Source organism: Apostichopus japonicus, chromosome 12 (genome assembly GCF_037975245.1).
Source record: "Apostichopus japonicus isolate 1M-3 chromosome 12, ASM3797524v1, whole genome shotgun sequence".
NCBI classification, from domain to species: Eukaryota; Metazoa; Echinodermata; class Holothuroidea; order Aspidochirotida; family Stichopodidae; genus Apostichopus; species Apostichopus japonicus.
The window spans coordinates 28,541,577-28,562,852 of record NC_092572.1 but is presented as its reverse complement, the minus strand read 5'-3'; the positions used below and the strand labels follow the sequence as shown (position 1 = coordinate 28,562,852).

Below are 21,276 nucleotides of genomic sequence, written 5' to 3'. Positions count from 1 at the left end.
AATGTTTCAAGCACTCTATCACAGAAACTGCAATTCATCACATGGCAAGGCTTAAATAGTGAAATACAAAGACAAAAGATCATATGACAGGAAGGACTGGCCCCCATTTTTTACTAGAAAATTCCTCTAACAAACAAGTCATAACAGAGCTTGTGGTAAAGCCTGCCAGAGACCACAAAGGGAACAGTGTGCTCCTCTTTAAAGCAAACAATGGGGCTAATGATCACAAGCAATGAATGTCTGCTTTATTGCCTGCCTAAATTTTGTTAAAACAAAATCAGTATGATCAGCACCATCACTTATATTTACCATTTGAGTTTGATCAGCTGCTGCAATGATCTACTCACATTTAACTGTACAGTTTACATGCAATGTGACCAAGGCTGCAGCATATTCCTTAGTAGCCCTACGGTATACAGTACATGATATCTCAAATTATGAAACATGGATGGATGGAATAATGGATGGATGGATTGTTTACTACTAATATGTGGATAACTAATATTGAGTAGATGATTTCTCATATATAGTGGAGGGTCATTTGAGGTCAGCAGAATTCACAATGTCAAGCCAATTAAAATATAGTAGCCCAACAAGGAAAATTGAATGGATGTCAAACTTAGCAGGTGGATGTCATGTAGATATGAATCACGGTGTTTTTGGTTCCTTGCTTTAGCAAAAGGAACCTATGGAGTCAGCTTGGCATATGTGTGTGTCTGTAACACTTGCTTGGGTGCACTGTAACTCAACAAGGAAAAGTTGAACTGATATCAATCTTGGTATCTAGATTCGCCATAGTGAGAAGGTGGGCCCTATTGTTTTCGCTGCTTGTAAAGGTCACCAAAGGTCAGTTAGGACCAAAAAGCCAAATAATAAACAAAGCAATAACTCCCATTGACAGGGTGTGACATGTTTGTTTTAGAACTAGTTGTAAATGGGGTAGGGGATCGTTTCAACCATAACAGTCGTGTGATCCAAGGTCATCAAAGGTCAATTAGGGGTCAAAAACTAGTATTTCTGCAATAGCTTGAGAACAAAATGTCTGAGTTACGCTATTGTAATCCATGAGACAGCTTCAACCTTCTGTTGACCTCTGGTGACCTGTGTTAGTTTCTTTGGTTATTTGAATTCTTGTGGCCATATTCAGATCTCAAATGGTCTTCCGATCAAAATTGTCCATGGGTTGACCCGTGTGCGACCTTCGGGTGTAAAGTTAATCAGAGGTTAAGGTTTTTATATAAAATATATGCTAATTTTTAATAGGAGATACAGGGCAAAGAAAAACAGTTTGTCAATATTTTATAGGGCTCTGTGTTCTATAGACAAAACGGTTCTTAAGTTATGAGGCCCCAGAGGTTGGATTTGATACCTTTTTAGCAATAACATTGTGTGTGTACATTGGAGTGCATAACAATTATGCGAGAATGTGCACATCAATGAGGGGAACTTTTTAATAAAAACAGTCATGTCATCCAAGGTCGCTTATGGGCAAAAAATCTGCCCACTCATGCCAATTTTTGCAACAACTTCCAATTACAAAATATAAAATAGCTGTTATATTGGGACCAGTTGTGAATGAAGGGGCACATTTTCCAAAATATCCGTTATGTAATCCAAGGTCACCAAAGGTCAATTATGGGTTAAATATGTTTTTTTTTGGACTAGTTGCGTAAAGGGTAAGCGATCGTTTCCAAACATTATGGTCATGTCATCCAAGGTCAACAAGGGTCAAAAACTCAGTCTCCAAACTGATCAAAATTGTCTATGGTTGACCCCTGCGTGACCTTCATGCGGTTTTGTTTGGTTTTGAGAGGTGGACCTCTGTTGACCTCACATGACCTTGGAATAGTGCCTCCAGTGACCTGTATTAGTTTCTTGTTGTTGAATTTTTGAATTTGTGTGGCCATATTTTAAATGTCCATGGGTTGACTCCTGTGCAACCAAAGTTATTAAGTAAAGTTAGGATGATTCTGCAAGTTTATATAAACAAATCTAACAAAAGTCAACTGATTCTCAAAAGGACCAATCATTGATTTGTGATATTTATGGCAATGATATTGTGTGTGTACATTAAACCCTGAAATAACAATTTTAGGATAGTGCTTCTAAAGTCCTTATAAGCAAGGAACCATAGTGCCTTTGGGCTCTTGTTTAGTGATAAGATGAATCCTGCTTTCATGAAGGTCAAAAATGGGAAATTCTTGTCAAAATGATACAGTATGAAAGAGAAACATGGATGGGTCTCACTGTAGTCTAGCACATGAATATCCCTCAATTGATTAGGTGAACTCTTTATCTTTCGGTTGTGGTCATAGGCCATTTGAGGTCAGCAGGGACAAAATATGTGAAAGCCTTGAAATTTATGCAATGTCTTGATTCGCAACCAGTTATTTCATCAAACCCTTATTGTAGTTTGCCATTTTGGTGTCTTATTAAGTTCCTATGCTGAAAGCATTGGAACCTTTATTAAATTTCAAGTTTGCCTGTACAGTACTGTAGGTGTATTTGTGTGGGTGTATTTCTGTGTCTGCATGTGATGCCTAAACACCAAAATATTCAAGACTCCAGCCAGTTTCTTAAACTTTACACATGCAGTTGACAATGCCATCTAGACAGAGTTTGAAGTGGGAGAGGGAGTCTGATGTCCCCCTGAAAGAGGCGTCTCAGACACAGTATTGTCCACCCCTTGGATAATTTCTTTGGGTTAGGGGTTAGATGCAAAATGTGTCTATCAATTCCATCATTCTAACTGCATTGTGCAGTATAAGATTTCATGTTTTTGAACAGACTGTGGCTACAGCCCTGCACATACACCAAAGCAACTTGGAGGACGTTCTAGATTAGTTTTGTTAGAAAATGACAGACAATGGCTACAGTACAGTCCTCTGTACACACATTAAAGCATGTTAACTGTAGATGACATCCCAACAGGACCAAAACCTTCATAAATTTGTAAAACGTCACAAATGTGCAGTGTAGACTATGTACACTTAATAACAATAAAGCCCTATACATCTCAATACCTCTATGTATTAAGATATTGTAATACTTGACAGCGTCATGGTGTTTTGCTTCTTCTGCCACATTGCTTGAGCAATGCTCTTGACATATTTTCTCTTGGTACTACATGGAATCGTTTACAGAATGTAATGTTTTGTAGCCTCAAAGCATTTCAGCCACAAATTATGAGGCAATTATGGCTTAATTTGGTGCATTAATCATCTGTGGTTGCATCTCATCTGATAGAAGGTTACATCTAGGTGTCAACCACTGTTTTGCTGTGACCACCTGACCTACTGGTTCCAGAAATGCTTGCAAGCAGTAAAGCAATAAACAAAGGATGTTAGGCATCTGAAGTTTAGAGAGCTTTGTGCAAACGTGACCAGTAATACCACCAGTAGCCGGAAGTGTCTTACAGTTTCCCCCTGACCTGGCAGTAAAGCCTTAATTGATTTGACAATGGAGTTACAAAAGTCAAACAGCTTAGACTGAACTGTTGCAAAGATATTGTTTGCTTTGAAAGTACTATATATTATACAATTGTGAAATCATATCAAGTTTGAAAGGTCTTCTTTCAGTGAGCAGATAGCTAGTGCTCTTTTAACGATATTTTGTTTGTTGGAATTGGCTTTAAAGCACTGTACATAATGAAGGATATACATATTGTTTGTCCTTAAATCATTCTGTAAAGTAGAATAGATCAGTAATTACTTTTGCACATTACACTGTGTGCATTGAAATGTCTGTTAACAACTATACCCTAAATAATGTATATACATCTACAATAACTTTCTTACTTTCTTATTAGATAGAGGTCATAGGTCAGTTCACCTAAATATCAATAAGTTTTAGAAACAAATGGGAGAACACACAGTTAACTTTAGATGTGGTTTTGTAGATTTTCTTTCCTTCCTTACAATATATGTGATGTACAGTATATCCCAGTAAGCCGATCAGAGGTCAGAGGTCAGTAGCTGCTTTGACTTCATTTAGTATGTTGATCTTCTGTGCGAGAAACCAGAATCTTACTCTCTTATGTGGAGCTCAAGAGAAATTCAAGTCTCAGATGAGCTGTTGGTTACATCTCAAACATTGTCACATCTCAGAAATTTTCTGACCAAGGCTAGTCTAAAATGAAAGTTATTGATGTGATTAGTTGGCAAAGAATAACTAACTCATTGGATTGATTGACCCATTTTTTCACTTTACTTCTTTGTAAAGCGCTTTGAGCAGTAACTTTTGTTTACTGATTTGGCGCTATATAAGCCTCATTTATTATTATTATTATTATTATTGTTGTTTCTCTCTTCCATAGGCATCCATCTTCACCTTCAGCCAACTGAAAGAAGAACTTTCTTTAAAGCTAACCCAAACTGACTGTGGGAATTTAGGCCGCTACTTTTCACTACCACCTGATCAAGTGCAGACCATTATTACAAGTCCCTTGTGCTCAAAGAACTTTCTGCTTGCCCTTGAAGAGAGAGGATACATACACCCTTCAAATGTGAATCGATTAACTGATGCACTCACTGAGCTGAAGATCAACCATACTCACTTATTAACAGAGACGTACATGAAGCTAAGAGGTAGGCCAATAATCACAAGCTCTCTTGTAATTATGTCTTTTGCTTCACCTTTGGTACTTCCAAAATGCACTTACTTAAAAAGCCATACCCCTGCCCCCAACTTGCCCTATCCCCCTTCCCCACCCCTACCCCCAGAAAGATCCCACTTTAAGTATTGATACATAACACCGGTGGTGATTTATTCTAGATGCTGGCAACCAAAATGTGCACACCAAAACATAGTACATATGTACATATGTACATTTGTACAAGTGAGCAAAAGTCACCCTGTGCCATGATGTGGATTATGCATTTATCAGTGTGCCTGTACGTATCTGTGGATATTTAACAAAAACTGGAAACTTAATTTAATGTTTTACCTTAAACATTTCAGATCAAGAAACTGAATACGATAGATTCCTCGCCGGCCTCTCTGCTCATTTGACATTTTCCATAACAGTGAAACTGTGTGATAACTTTGAAGTTAAGAACAAGAAGACAGTTATCTCCAGTCAGAATCCAGGACTCTCCTTCCTCCTGACAATTGATAAGATGGGTATCATTAATCCTTCTGATGTCAGCAAATTAGAGACTCCTTTAGAGGAATATCGTCTTCTCCAGGCAGTAGCTAAGATACACGAATACCAGTCCTTGGCACTTTCTGACAAAACAAAGGCACAAGATGAAGGTATTGTAAACTCATGTGTATGTTACAAACTTTACACTCCACTGGTACAAGTGTCAGTTTTAAGGAACATTCCTGACTTAAGACTTCATAGCTCAAACGGTTAAACACACAAAATGCACTCATTATCTAAAAATCATATGTGTGGATTACAGGATATTTTAGGGATAATGAAGAATGAGATGTCAAAATATGTTTTGAACTGAAGCACATTGATGCAACTCACAGCTTCATAGCATTGTCTGTTGTTGAGAAATATAATAATGTAGGTTTTCACTTTATTATGATGAGTGCATTGTTCTACTGTGTAATCTGTGATGTCATACAGTGACTATACCAACAGCTCTTTCTCCTGTAAAATTAAAGTTATGATATTAATCCTTTGAAAATGTTTTAGTAGTGTCCCAGGAAGCTGCAGTTTGCAGTGTACTCAAATTACTTCACAATTAAACACTGCTCCTAATTATGGAGGAGTCCTACTTGATCAGTGACAAATAAATAAGGACAGTATCAATTCTTTCCATTTATGACAGCAATCATTGTGCAATGTTTGTCTCTAAAATAAAAGAAAATCTTTAAATTTGGATTTTTCAATAGTGGTACATGTAGTCTTTGAAAATAAATTGCAGATAGAGAACAGTATCTGATGGTATGAATGAAATATAAAAACATCTGCGTTTCCAATTGTTTCAAGTCTGGATGTATGAAACTATTTGTTATTGCTGTTTGTATTACTGAGTAATTTTTAAACTGACTAGCATGTTTGAGCAATGACACATGTCTTAGTTTGTGTTAGGTGTGAGTTTCCTTTACATTTGAAGATTATACTAATGTAGTTGTTAAGAAATGTTACATAAGATACAGTGTTACGAGATTGCCCAAACTATTGATATCAAAGCACACTTGTTTTTCAGTATGGTAGATATTCTTTATATTGTCATAAATTGTGAAACATTTTAACTTGTTTCAATATAAATTGAACTGTGCTTTCTGTTTCCTTGTTTTAAAGACAAAGAGAGCTTATTCCTGAAATGCTTACAACAGAAGATGAAGACTTGGTTTGAAACAATGACTCCTGTCCCCTGGATGAAGTCTTGTCAATGGAAATCTAATGATCTCTTTATAGCCAGCCGCTTAGTCTTAACAAATTCTGGTTCAAAAATAACTAGCAGAGAAGTTGACCGAAAATGTAAGCTGCACTACCTAGATATCTTTACTGAAGAAAGACTAAAAGCAGAGACTCGAATCATTCTGGAAGGACAGCCAGGCTCCGGCAAGACAATGCTCTCCTCTCAGTTGGCCTATGACTGGTGTTGTGGAAAGCTTATGGATATCCCCATGGTCATCTATCTGCCCTTAAAAATTGTTGATGACATGACAATTATTCAAGCTATCAAGATGTTCTACATCCGTAAAGGCATTCCCATTACAGAAGAGGATATTGAGTCTATGCTTAACAGTGGTAAGAAGAAAGTCTACCTCATATTGGATGGGTTAGAAGAATACAATGGTGGAACCAAAGATGGAAGTCCCTCAGAAGTCATGAGAGTAATGACAAAGGAGAAACTGTCCAACTGCATTGTTATAATCACAGCTAGGACAGATTATGCCAAGCATCTACCTCCAGGTCCAATGTTGAAGATAGGAAGCTTCGGTGAGGATGAGAGGGATGAATACATTGAAAAAGTCTACTCTAATGATGTCAAAAAGCAAGAAGAGGTAAAGGAATTGATTGATAGTGTTCCATTTATTCTTGATCTTTGTAATGTTCCACTACTCTTTGTGCTGTTAGTACATAACATTGATAGATTAGGAAAGTTACAAGTTGGTCAGCTCGACAGGGTTACTCCGTTCGTGAAGGCCATTGTAGATATTCTGTGTTCTGTGCAGGATGAGGAAGACACCTCGGGACATCTGTCATACCAGCAGCAGGAATCAGTTCGTGAAGAGGATGAGAGCAGATTAGAGAGTGAAGTATCAATAGAACCCCACATTACGTTGGAGGAACTTGCATTTAATGGCCTCTGTAAAGGAAACCAACAATTGTTTTGGCAGAAAGACTTTGTGGATAGAAGTGTCACTAATAGCAAAGCATGGATAGATTCTGGGATACTTGTTGTTGAGGAAGGAACTCCATTTAATTCCCCTGATAGAAATCTTCAGACTGACTCAGGCAGTGGAACTCCCCAGACTGATTCCATCAGTGATGAGTCACTGAACACATCTAATGTTACTTCAGAGGTAAAGAGAGGGGTATCCCCTGATCCTGATCTCTCAGCATCTGTCAGTCAATCAGAGAGAAAACTAATATTGGAATCGCAAGAGAAGAAATCAAAACCTTTGCAGAAAGGAAAAGCTGCAAAATATGTCTCTTTACAGGTTAAATTCCTTCATAAGTTAATCCAAGAGTGGTTTGCAGCAAAGTATTTAGCCCACCTCTTCTGGGGTCACAAATCAACTGAACACCATTACAAGTATCAATTGTTCAGAGAACACCTGGCTAACATAGACCCAGCTGATCTCCATTATGTCTTGCGCTTCACTTGTCACATCTGTCCTCCCAGCTTTCATTTCATTGCCAGTTTTCTAATGAGAGACTTTAAAATAGGAGATGGGGAGATTCCTGATTTCATCATGAACTGCATCTGTCTTTGTTTTGCTGAGCATGATGAGTACAAAGGACACAAGTTCAAGGACATTGTCACCGAGATCTGTAGAAGAGAATCCATCAACTTCAGCTCTGGAGATAGTCGACTGCTGCTGAGGTCAAAAGTTTCTATGGTGACCTTTGCTTCAAAATCAAAGGTACAGTCACTTTTTTTTAACACTTTCCATTTCTAAAAGTAACTCCATATTCCTTAACATATTGGTAGCATGAAGATGCTTGATAAACATTTTAGCCCGTCGAAAATTATGCTTGAGTGACTTCCCAGTAATATATACTTTATTATGTTTTATGATCAAGTCAGTGTTGAATTGGTTCTCTTAGTGAGTACATTTTTTACCCTAGTCCTCTATTGCCATTGTACCTTCCCTTATTCCACGGGGCATTTAAATTTCTCAAATAGACCCTCTGTTATCTGTGAATACTGATGTCAGGTTTTAATGTGTGAAACACTCTGTTCATTTTTAGGTTCCAATAAAGCGTCTGAAGTTTTCAGATGTGGTTGAAAAAGTTACAGACAAGGCCCTTGTCTTACAGGACGATGTATGGCTTGGTATATTAGAAACTCTTGAGGCTATTGAAATGGATCGATGGGACCAGAAACTAATCGACAAAGATTATGAAGACCTTCTAAAATTCATTTTAAATTGTAAACATGTTAATGCAGCATGGTAAGTAGAAATTTAATATCTTTCGTTTATTGAAACAATGAAAACAAAACTGAGAATACATACCTACATGGACATAGAGACAAAAATAGTTGAAGATGAATATAAGTAAAGCCAACAGGAAAGAAATAGTAACTGTTGGTATCTTTCTGTAGGTCACACAGAGTTCATTTGTAACTGTTTTGTTGTTTACATAACGGACCAATGTATGCATTCCTATTTCATCAAGATATAGAAAATATATGCACATTCAATATTACTTTTATGAAATATATACAATGCATGGAGAAAAAAAAGGACACAATGCATTGTAAACACTCATCAAAAACTCAACAGTGAAATGAACAACTAAAACACATGGTTCAATATTTTAACCTTTGCTGCTAAGAACTTCTGTATATAATAACAGTGTATGTTGTTTCTTCACTTTCTTTAACCCTAGTTTACTCTTTCCAAGTCCACCGAAGGATGTGACAGATGACAAGATTCTGAAAGCCTTACAATCCCGAAATATTTCAGGTACAATGTCACTTAGTAATTAATGAATACCACTTTTGTTTGGTTATGTAAATTAAGTCCCATGGTAGCATGTTGTAGGTAAATACTTACCACACAGTCAAAGGAAGTAATGTGTAGTCGACTTGACATTTAAAACAAGTAAAATCTACATTGGTTTTCTAACATCTTTGTTTGAAGCACTTTGTAATGTACTCAAAGTATAGAGAAATAACTTGGATCAATTGAGTTTTTACTCCTTGTCAAAGGCAACACAAATCTGCATCATATTGATGGTGTAAATATGGGTGAATTTAGAGCTATACTGAGTTTGTGAGAAGCAGTTCTCATTTGAGATAACTTGAGTTACTGTAAAGTCTGAATACTTTGTAGAAATAACAAACTTCTCCAAAACTACAGCATCAATGAACTTAAGCATATATGGCATGTGGATTCACTTTACATTGATGAGTGCAAGAACCCTTTTGTTTTCTTTGTGGAGGTCAAAAGTCTAGAAACCTTGTCACAACAAAAACTCCAAGTGTAAAGGGTGGCTGATCCAGTAGTAAGTTGGTTTTCTGGTTGTTTAATGTACTTGATATAAAGAAGATCATGAGAGAGATCAGACTGAGGCTATTCTTTGATTTTCATTTATCACTTACACTTAATTTCTGCAAGCATAACAGTATTTCTCACACATTGGTAAACAATCAGTTGTTACTTTTCAATCAGTTGTTTACCAAACACATAGTTATTTGCAGATCTAGTCTACAACAAGATGTTACTGCAATTTCTTGGCAACAAAATGTCACCATTTAGCGAATAGTAAAATCATTAATTTAAGAGAATTGCAGTTCTATTTGCAATAACCACAACAGTTATATGTGATCAAATATGCTCTTTGCAGTTGAATGGACCATTGGAGCCAATGTAATTCACACTTTAGATGTGCACACTGGAAAATGGCCGGTGAGATAAACATAATCTTTTCTTGTTTTTGTCAAATGATAAAGTGTTATTTGTTAAAATGCAAATTTGTAAGCATTTTCCATCGTATATTTGTTTTGATTGTTGATTTGGAGAAGTTCTGTCAGTTACCAGCAAATCTAAATTGATAATTGTTTCTATTGTATTTATCTGGAATTATTTCTTCCTCCAGATGGAGTTTAGACTACACAGTAGGAGCTCTAATGAACCATCAGCAACAAAAGCAGTTACAGGTGTGTCTAGCTTAAACTTATTTATTTTAAACTTTTTGATTCACAGTACCAAGGAGATGGTGGAATAACTCTTTTTTAGAAAAGGGATCATGATTGACTTATTGAAATTGAGTTAAGAAGAGTTTTACAAAGTAAACATTTTATAAAATATAATTGAAGATGTAATACTGTAGCAATAATGAATAATTGAATAATGTGAATAACAATGGCAGCACTAGCCTTTGACATAGTTTGTAGTTTAGTAGATAGGCTGAGATATGGCAATCTTCAAAGCCTGCAATCTTTAGGGATATAAACATAGTTCCTGACCTTAGTGTGGAACTATCCAGGATGAAAAATGAATTAGGTCTTAGGTAGCATTTTGACACCCACATAGCCACATGTAGAGAACACGCTTGAGCTGGTAAAGTAAATCAGAACAGTGATAGCCTATGTGTGGTAACACCATAAACAGTGTGCTTCATTAGATTCAAGCAAACGTGCAATGGCACATGCCAATCTAGTTGGATCGAAGTGGAAAGGGAAAGTGACATTGTGTGACCTTTCTCTGTTATATTTCACACTTCTATCACACTCTGAGTTACCTAACATGATCAGTTAAGATTGTTTATATTGCATAAGCTGGCTATTAACACATGTAGCACTGTATACCGACAGATGTGATACCCTTTTCACCATTTGTTCAACATTGTTTAATGAAATCTTTGATGATGCCTGAACATACAATATCTGTGAGTCTCATACAGAACCATACATAAGGTGCACAGATGGTAAAGCTATGTCTAACTGTAATACTCAGCAAGTTTATGGACTTGAATTTGCATAATTTATATGAAAGCTTATGCATTAAATAAATAATAAGGTCAATGGCTCAATAAGGAGTTGAACCATGGAGCTATAATGACACACTTTAGAGAACAAATAAACATAATTTATTGAGGCAACAGTGATGCTAGACTACACCGATTGATGTTAAAACTATATAATTGTCGATTACTGGCATGTTTGTTTTGTAACTAATTTGTGGTGCTATTCATGATATTCTCTTTACACTCATCAATAGATATAGACTTGGACACATCTCTTAGCATACAATCTTTGGTTAACAAGGAAGGAGGGATTCTAGAGATACCAGGGACTGACGTTAGACTAGAGATTCCTTGTGGTGCTATTGAACAGGAATGCTTGATCCAGATGAGAATCATACCAATCAGTTTTCAAGAAGAGTCTAAATCATCATTTACCAGTAACTCAACAGTAGTAGTGGAACTTCTTCCTGATAATCTGAAGTTACATCAGTTAGCAAAACTCACCCTGCCTCACTGTCTGCAGTTGAAGAAAACTGGTGAACGTAAAGCCATGGTGTACAGCAGTCACCATGCTAAAGGTACTGTATATATGTAGTGTAGGAACTCGTGACTAAGCAGACATGGAAGAGACACCACACCCACAGTATATGTATACTGGATGTATTGTTCATTCCTGGTATGCAGCATCTGTCACACCTACCAAGACTATATTGGTGTCTATGTTGCCTTTAGTGTTGTCAACACACAATAGATAATCGACAGTGTGTTTAGGTTTCATACTCTTGATGCATGCAGCAGTCTTCACATGAAGAAATATTTGCTTGTTAATGATTGTACAAATTCCTTTCTTACATCAAAGATATGCAGTACATATTTTAATGTTGATAGCTAATACAGTTGTCATCATTCGATACATGTTATAAAGTTGACTTTCAGAAATAATAGGATTATAACATTTTATCACAATAATACTTATTAGGTAAAGATGTTAATGTAACCATCCTAATGAAACCTATCCATGTCTTGCATAGCATGAATTTCTGCCCTCAGCAGATTCTCTTGTGCAATTTTAACTCACTACAAGTACCACTGGGTTGCAAGCAAAATAATTCTTGGAAGTACTTTATGAACTTCTGCATTATCTGTAAAGTTTTTACTTGAAAAGAAAGGAAAATTAAGGAATGACAGTATCAACTTTTTAGGCCACTGCTATATTTTGTTTTGATACAGGTTCTAAGCCAATGTGGAGGCCAAAACCTAATGTTTTGTATCAGCTGAATGACACAAACTGTGTAATCTGGATTAAAAGCTTTTCCTGGGAGACATATGAGATTGATGGCAAAATTGTTGAATTTAAACAGATCCAAGTCTATGCTGCTCATAACCAGAACCCACTTTCTAAAATAATACCCATACATGTTGGCTTCTACCCTAAACTGCCAGGTGAAAGACCGGTGAGTCAAAGTAAATGATTATCATTATTGCAATAAATTATTAGCTACATCTGTTTGTAATGTATTAAGTGTTTATTATTGGTTCCTTGCTTTAGCAAAAGGAACCTATGCAGTCAGGTTGGCGTGTGTGTGTGTGCGTGTATGTATGTATGTGTGTGTGTGTGTGTGTGTCTGTGACACTTGCTTGGGTACGCTCTATCTCAATAAGGGAATGTTGGATTGAGGCCAAACTTGGACTATAGATCCGCCATATGGAGAAGGTGTGCCATATTGTTTTTGGTGCCCACAAAGGTCACCAAAGGTCAGTTATGGTCCAAAAACCGAAAATATTAAAACTGCAATAGCTCCCAGTGCCAATGTGCGACAAGATTGATATTTTGGGACAAGTTGTGAACTAGTTAGGGGAGCATTTTCAAACTTAACGGTCATGTGATCCGAGGTCACCAAAGGTCAATTAATGATAAAAAACTAGTATTTTTGCAATAACTTGAGAACGAAATGTCTGTTAGGGTTGGGAGTTGCCTCAATGTAATCCAATTGTCGACCCGCATCTGGGTGACCCTTGACCTCAATTTGACCTCTGGTGACCTTTTCGTGTTTTTGGGATTTTTACAGTTTCAATGCTATTTTCAGATGTCAAAGGTACCTTCTGATCATAAATGTCCATAGGTTGACCCCGTGTGACCTTTATGTGCGAAGTTATATGGGGTCAAAGTTTTTCGGTCGGAGTTAGGATGGTTGTACAGACTTTTCGTTTTGTTTTTTGGAATCAGGAGATTAAACTACATCTGAAACCAAGGTCAAAAGGTCAAAGGTCACATTAGGAAAAATGTGCTTATTTTGGGAGGAAACGAGCAAAAAAGAAAATGTTTGGTTTTGATGCTAGATTTGGATATCAAAGGTACCTTCCGATCAAAAATGTCAATTGGTTGACACCCGTGTGACCTTCGTGTGCGAAGTTATACGAGGTCAAAGTTAATTATCACACATTTAATGCAACAACTCCCAGTTCCAAGGTGTGACATGGTTGATATTTTTGGACAAGTTGCAAATGGTATAGGGGAATATTTTCAAACTTACCGGTCATGTGATCAGAGGTCACCAAAGGTCAATTAATGTCAAAAAACTAGTATTTTGGGGGTAGAAAATGGGCAAAGAAAAAAATGTTTGAATTTTTATAGTTTGATGCTCTAATTTAGGTCTCATCAATCAAAAATGTCAATAAGTTGACCCAAGGTGACCTTTGTAGGTTAAGTTATATGAGGTCAAAGTTAATTTTCAGACATTTAGTGTAATAACTCCCAGTGCCAAGGTGTTACACAGTTGATATTTTGAGACAAGTTGCAAATGGTATAGGGGAATATTTTCAAACTTAACGGTCATGTGATCCGAGGTCACCAAAGGTCAATTAATGATAAAAAACTAGTATTTTTTCAATAACTTGAGAACAAATTGTCCGTTAGGGTTGGGAGTTGCTTCAATGTAATCCAATTGTCGACCCGCATCTGGGTGACCCTTGACCTCAATTTGACCTCTGGTGACCTTTTTAGTGTTTTGTGGATTTTTACAGTTTCGATGCTCTTTTCAGATGTTAAAGGTAACTTCTGATCATAAATGTCAATGGGTTGACCCCCGTGTGACCTTCGTGTGCGAAGTTATATGAGGTCAAAGTTAATTTTCAGACATTTAATGCAATAACTCCCAGTTCCAAGGTGTGACAAGGTTGATATTTTTGGAGTAGTTGCAAATGGTATAGGGGGATATTTTCAAACTTAACGGTTATGTGATACAAGGTCACCAAAGGTCAATTAATGATAAAAAACTAGTATTTTTGCGATAACTTGAGAACAAATTGTCCGTTAGAGTTATGAGTTGCTCCAATGTAATCCAATTGTCGACCCGCATCTGGGTGACCCTTGACCTCAATTTGACCTCTGGTGACCTTTTTAGTGTTTTGTGGATTTTTTACAGTTTCGATGCTATTTTCAGATGTCAAAGGTACCTTCTGATCATAAATGTCAATGGGTTGACCCCCATTTGACCTTCGTGTGTGAAGTTATTTGAGGTCAAAGTTAATTTTCAGACATTTAATGCAATAACTCCCAGTTCCAAGGTGTGACAAGGTTGATATTTTTGGAGTAGTTGCAAATGGTATCTGGAATATTTTCAAACTTAACGGTCATGTGGTACAAGGTCACCAAAGGTCAATTAATGATAAAAACTAGTATTTTTGCGACAACTTAAAAACAAATTGTCCGTTAGGGTTATGAGTTGCTCCAATGTAATCCAATTGTCGACCCGCATCTGGGTGACCCTTGACCTCAATTTGACCTCTGGTGACCTTTTTAGTGTTTTGTGGATTTTTACAGTTTCGATGCTATTTTCAGATGTTAAAGGTACCTTCTGATCATAAATGTCAATGGGTTGACCCCCATTTGACCTTCGTGTGTGAAGTTATTTGAGGTCAAAGTTAATTTTCACACATTTAATGCAATAACTCCCAGTGCCAAGGTGTGACAAGGTTGATTTTTTTGGACAAGTTGCAAATGGTATAGGGGAATATTTTCAAACTCAACGGTCATGTGATCCAAGGTCACCAAAGGTCAGCTAATGTTAAAAAAGTAGTATTATGGGGGGAGAAAATGGGCAAAGAAAAAATGTTTGAATTTTTACAGTCATGCTCTATTTAGGTCTCACCGATCAAAAATGTCAATTGGTTGACCTCTGGGTGACCTTTGTGTGTGAAGTTACATACAAGTTCAAAAGTACATTTTTTGACATTTAATGCAATTATATCTCAATGCCAAGGTGTGACATGGTTGATATTTTGGGACAAGTTGTGAATGGGGTGGTGGAACATTTTGAAACTTCAAGGTCATGTCATCTGAGGTCACCATTGTTATCATATCTGTTGACACGCTTGTAGGTCTCTTATATTTCTTACATTTTCGACGTCATATTTAGATCTCAAAAGTGCCTTTTGATAAAAAATCCGATCACATTTTGTGATCACAAAAGTGTTGGCTATAGTGTTGGTTACTTTATGGGAACATGTAGGACAATTACTTGGACTATTTCAGCCCAATCTTGCTTGATAATATAATGTGTATTGTCCCCAAGCAAGGAACCACGGTGCCCTTAGGCTCTTGTTGTAATTAAGCAGTGATACAATAAGCTTCTAACACATGGTTCTAGTTATTTGCGATGTTATTGATGTGGAGGGGGGGGGGGGGGGTTTGAGCTCTTTTGATCACCTGAAGAGAAACATCTTTAATGGTGAAATCAGCCACAGTATGTGCAGGCACAAACATCACAATATTAGGGAATTTCCTCCAGGTAGAGAACAAGATTTCACATTTCTTACAAGATTTTGGATTTCACTTCATAATGATCATAATAATGATAATGAAGTTCCATGATCAAGTGCTTACTAACTGTATGCATAATCTTGTGAAGTTGTTTGAAAGTAAAATATATATAAAGCAAATGTATCCATACAGGATCTGGGTAATAATTGCAGTCATAATCAATATGGAAATAGACATGTGTGTTAAACTACAAAAGTATGCGTACCAGTCATTAGTTCGAGAAGTGAGTACATTGAGGATTAGGAGTTTGGCTAAATGTACTAATATACGAACACAAATTCCGGGAATACAGGTCTGTTACATAATGCTAATGTTAAACATCCGGCTTGTTGTTAAACATACATTCATACGAAATACCTCTGCTCTATTTGCTTACCTATACAGATAGGCCTGAGGGTATATGGGCTAATCTGCTTTCATCTCATAACATAGAAAAACTTGTTAAACAGCATCAATGTCATAATAATATCAAGTAGAGATGACATTTAATAGAGATTGAATCACAAGTGCTAGGTCTAAGCATGTTGATTTCACACACATGCATACATATATTATATCTGTTTGTTTTATGAATTCCGTTTGTTTTCCATCAAGAATAATTTGCGAATTTTGGAAGAAATTCCGTTCCTATTCTGTAAAGAGGGAAACTTGCCTTTGAAGATACTATTTAAGGAGGTAAAGCCAATGTCCTGGAAATATACAGGAGGGGAAGAAGTAAAGGTAATGATCTTTGATTTCTTTTATGTTGACCAAGTAACAAATGTTATAATTCATGTGTGCACTGGAATGACTGCATTCTTAACCAACCAGTCTGAGTTACTTAAATCATGTATCATGCTACATTTATCATGCTATGCCATTCTTAACTCTGGATTTGGAATTCTGTAACATGTTTTAATATCCAAAGAGAAATATGATGTTGGGGTTCATGAGTTGCATTGTTTTAAGCTCATATGGCAAGGCCATACAATGGAGCTAATGCCATAGTAAGGTGCATCTATCTGTCTGTCAAAACTTTGAAAGGTTGTTGCTTTCAGGCCATTTGCACAAACCTGATGAATATGTCCAAGTTTTTGCCCATTTCAGGGGCTCCAAAACCTAACACCTAAATTATAGTAGGTCTAAGGTCATTTTGGGTTACGGCAGGTCCGAAGATAAAAACCTTTAAAATGCTCCCCTCCTAGGGTGGTATTCTGATCGTTTAAGTTTGAAGTCTATGGAGTGGTGGGTTGATGAATGGGCACAAAATTGTTACAAGGATGTATGTATGTATGAATGTATGTATATTAGATCCTCCTGCAAGGATAAGAGGATAAGAGGTCAATGGATATTGCAGGAAGTAATTACAGAAAAGTGAAATATTTTTCAAATGAATCTTTTTTGTTTGGCATGGATATCATGACGCCAAGTAGCATTAATCAATAATGTAAGGTCAAAGGTCATGAGAAGCTATTAGCAACCAAAGGAAGCATTCTTCAAACCTGCATATCTCCTAGATGCTTGTTCATACTTTCAGCAACCTTGACTTAACTAGTCATTTTCCCCTGACTAGCTACATCGCTTCATATTTTACATACTCAGGTTAAGGCAACCTTCCCTTATCAGATGAATAACAATTATTTTCAGCTGCAGACAATTCCTTATATAAACGTAGCAGTCAACGTAGACTGTCGGTGTTCATTTGTCTTTGAGAAGGTTGGAGAAGAAGATTGCATTTTAGTCTTTGAAGCTACTCAGAAAGTTCCAGTACCTTTGATTGTCCAGTTGAAGGTTTGTAAACATTTATACATTCATCTTGCTGTTAAATTATCACTTGACATCATTTATCAGCTGCTTATGTGAATTCCTTGATTTTTTTGGTAAAGATGCACATTTACTTACTTATAAAACTATTGAATATGTTCTGCCTCAGTGCATGCATGCACATCAGTGAAGAACAGCAGATATTTGCATTTAGTTAGCCATTATGGCTATTATATATTGTTCTAACAATTATGCTATGATCTATGCACGCTTGAAGTTAGGTGCTTTAAGTACACATATTGTTATCCCATCCCAACCCATAGTGTTATGGGAATGAGATATTGAACCCAATCAACCATTTTGGTTCCTTGCTGGAAGCAAAGGAACCTATTCTGTCAGGTTAGCGTGTGTATGTGCGTGTTTGGGTTTGTGATGGGCCCATGACAACTCCCTGGTGTGACACCCTAGCTTATAACATGATTTTACAAAATAGGTTAATTCTGAAGTTCTCATATTTTGCACTTGGCTTCCCCATGATTAGTACAATAATTTTATTGTTTTGGTGGAGGTCATTTAGAGTAAGCAAAGGAAAATATGTGAAATTTCAAATTTCAAGAACATGAACATCAAAGAAAGTTATGTATGCATGGTAGGATATCCAGTTTTATTGTAAAGCTTTAGAGCATTTGGAGTAGGTCACAGTTCATTTAAGGTCACAAGGGGTCAAAATTGAAATCCTTGTAAACGTGATATCTCCCAATGGGAAACTTTTTTGGCTCTCATATTTAGCACATTTGTTTTTCATATAGTGAGTAACCTTCTTATTTTTGGTGGAGGTCAAAAGTCATTTGGGGTCAACTGAGGTCAAATGTCAAAATATTAAAAGTGATTTTTTCTTCAAAAGAGATAATATATACATGGCACATTACCCAAATGATAGGAAAAATTCCTCCACAAGTTAGTATAGGTTAAAGCACATATAAGGTTTGCAGAAGTCAAACCCTACAAACTTTCTGAAGGTCAGGTCTGAATGAAGATGTGAAATTTCTCTGATTCTTTGCAGTTTTATTTGGAGGTCAAAGGTCAGCTTAGGTACATGGTACATGTAATATGAACTTCAGTCAGGGTTAGCTGGCAAACAACTCTTGTGCTGAATATGTAATGTACGTAAAAGCAAGTAACCACTGGGAGGGGTTTCCCTCTGGTTATATTTTTAAGGAACTCTGTGTGTTGTTATAGATTTAAAGGTCAAGTGAGGTCACCATTTGTCAAAGTATACAAATATTTAAGAATGGTAACTCTGAAAACTTGTATAAGTTTCATAATTTCATGTGGATTCATTCTGGCATCTTTAATTCTTGTTAGCACATTTTCTTTAGAGTTTACAGTGATAATTACTGTTTTATGATGTTGACCTCTGGTGAACTCAAAGGAGTGTTGACCTCTATACAGATTGATAGGATTCAAATTATGGGAAACTTCAGTAATAAAGTTTGCTTGACCTTATGTATCCTTTCAGTTTGGTTAAATTTGGTTGAAAGCTTGGTTGAATTTACTCAAGTACAACAATCAAAGGGTGAAAGGTATTTTGAGGTCAACAGGTGTCAAGGTATGAAAACTTGTGAATTCACCAGTGGTCAAACTTGTAATCTTGTCTGCAGTGTTACATTAAATATTCTCAATTGTGACAAGTAATGATCACTTATAAGCCCAATTATGGCTACTTGTTTACTATTCAATATTATAATACTTTGTGTCTTACCTCATTTCAACATATTTAGCTGCAGGACATATCAGCATCATCCCTCTCAGGCAATCCTGCGCCATCACAGTCAGCAGAGGTCCCACACTCAAAGAAGAGACGCTTTAATGAATCTACAGCTGTAGTGATGGTAAAGTTTAGTCTATTTGTCATCTCAGAATATCTTCCAAAATAATGTTATTTTGACTGTAAAACTATATTATTAGCAAACAGAAAAGCAAGCCTGTAAAGGACTGATCACAAGTGACAGTGACAATGTTGGATGTTGGAGTTTATATCATTTCAGAACATATAACTTATGTTGGAGCTTGAGGAATTGACAATATTGCATACTCTGCACGATGACTTAACAACCTACCAAATTGCCAATTTGGCTCAAAGAATGAAGAAAGTAAAGACACACTTTCCATATTGTTGCTTTCTAGCCAAATGTAATACCAAATTGTACCATCTTTACCAATGTAATTCAGTTCGTAATTATTGCTTTAAGTTACACACTCATATTAAGCTCTTGTCTATACTGAATGATTCATAAATAACTTTTTTAAGAGATAAAAAATATACAATTAAGTCATGTCAAAGCGTGAGTGATAAAAACTTATTTGAAGACATTGAAGAAGTCTGATTGTATCTTTGTATTTCAGAGTACTGATTCAATGCCAAGCTTTTCTCAAGAAGTCCCAACTGTTTCCAATGTACAGCGTCAGAATACCATGATACCAGAATATCATAGTAACCCTTCAATGGTGCCACAAGGTAAATGTGGAATGTATACAGAGTGTATCACCTTACCATTTAAAAAATTACTTTATTTTAGTGAAAAATAGAAAATGTCATTCATAAGTAATTGAAATATTCACAGTATGTACAGTAGCACTAATATGTTGATTAGAATGGTTACTACATTAAAATCGCCATCTTTAGCCAATGAATATTAACTGTTGATCATTTAGAAGACAGATACAGTACATTTGTACATTAAGAGAAGAGCTGTATTGTCAAATTGATGTGTGACATCGAGATTGAACATTCCTTGTGCACAACGATACTCTACATATCACATTTGATTATACTTTTGTCATTGTGCAAATAATTTAAAAAATGTGGTTACTGTGAGAAGCTGTGGAATGCGTTAAAAGTATAAGAAACTATGTAAAATATAAGAAATGGAGGATTTTTAATGTGCAATTGATCATATCCACTTGACCAACACTCAAAGACAGTTCGGCTATTAGAAACTACCATGTGACAACCAATTGTCTGAAGCATATTCTTTAATAAGAGTACGTACAAGTTTAGCTACCAGTGTTTCCACAACCAGGCAGTTTCCAACATCAGGCCAGGAGATATCTGTGGAGAAAGAACAAACATGGCTAAATATGTAGCATATCTATTTGCTTACATTTACAGTAGGAGAAACTAGAAGTGACAATCAACTTGTAGCTGCACCAACTTGGCCTACAGAGCAAATAGCTCAAAGCATGCCAATCCACACACTTCCTATGGAAATAGAGGCAACAGGTGGACGCACGGTAATAACTTTTACATATTACACTAACATATTAACTTGAAAGACTTCTGAGCTTGGTTTACTACTGTTCATAGCTAATAGTAATGAGTCGTATGATTGTTTGTAACTCTTAACTAGATCATGTTCGTGTTGTGTCCATTGTTTGTACACAACTATCATTCATATTAGGATGTAGAGAAAAGTTCAAAATTGTTTGGTGTTAAGAGGTTTAAGAACAAATTTTGATGTGTGTAGATCAAAAGTTAAAAATTGTTGAAAGACTTCTGAGCATGGTTTACTACTGTTCATAGCTAATAGTAATGAGTCGTATG

At 36.3% G+C, this 21,276-nt stretch overlaps 2 protein-coding genes and 1 long non-coding RNA gene across 16 annotated transcripts in view; 2 read left to right on the top strand and 1 right to left on the bottom strand.

Moving 5' to 3' along the window:
* Positions 1-21,276, top strand: part of LOC139977162 (uncharacterized) — a 293,518-nt gene that overhangs the window by 12,134 nt on the left and 260,108 nt on the right. For 12 of the 13 annotated variants that reach the window (XM_071986345.1, XM_071986347.1, XM_071986346.1 and 9 more), the window contains exon 4: positions 4,316-4,586. The exons of the other annotated variant lie outside the window; for it this stretch is intronic. In XM_071986345.1, the coding sequence (XP_071842446.1) occupies positions 4,316-4,586 (271 nt within the window). The remainder of the gene's footprint in view (positions 1-4,315; positions 4,587-21,276) is intronic. 13 annotated transcript variants of the gene reach the window in all.
* LOC139977218 (uncharacterized) overlaps positions 1-21,276 on the bottom strand; it is a 262,539-nt gene that overhangs the window by 28,846 nt on the left and 212,417 nt on the right. The window lies entirely within an intron of this gene.
* Positions 8,524-21,276, top strand: part of LOC139977192 (uncharacterized) — a 30,135-nt gene continuing 17,382 nt past the window's right edge. The window contains exons 1-10 of one of the 2 annotated variants that reach the window (XM_071986436.1): positions 8,524-8,586; positions 9,026-9,102; positions 10,238-10,298; positions 11,368-11,685; positions 12,338-12,561; positions 16,524-16,649; positions 17,556-17,699; positions 19,454-19,564; positions 20,079-20,190; positions 20,845-20,966. In XM_071986436.1, the coding sequence (XP_071842537.1) occupies positions 10,238-10,298; positions 11,368-11,685; positions 12,338-12,561; positions 16,524-16,649; positions 17,556-17,699; positions 19,454-19,564; positions 20,079-20,190; positions 20,845-20,966 (1,218 nt within the window). In that variant the 5' untranslated portion in view covers positions 8,524-8,586; positions 9,026-9,102. Of the gene's footprint in view, positions 8,587-9,025; positions 9,103-10,237; positions 10,299-11,361; positions 11,686-12,337; positions 12,562-16,523; positions 16,650-17,555; positions 17,700-19,453; positions 19,565-20,078; positions 20,191-20,844; positions 20,967-21,276 lie in introns of both variants that reach the window. The other variant, XM_071986435.1, reaches the window with a different exon arrangement.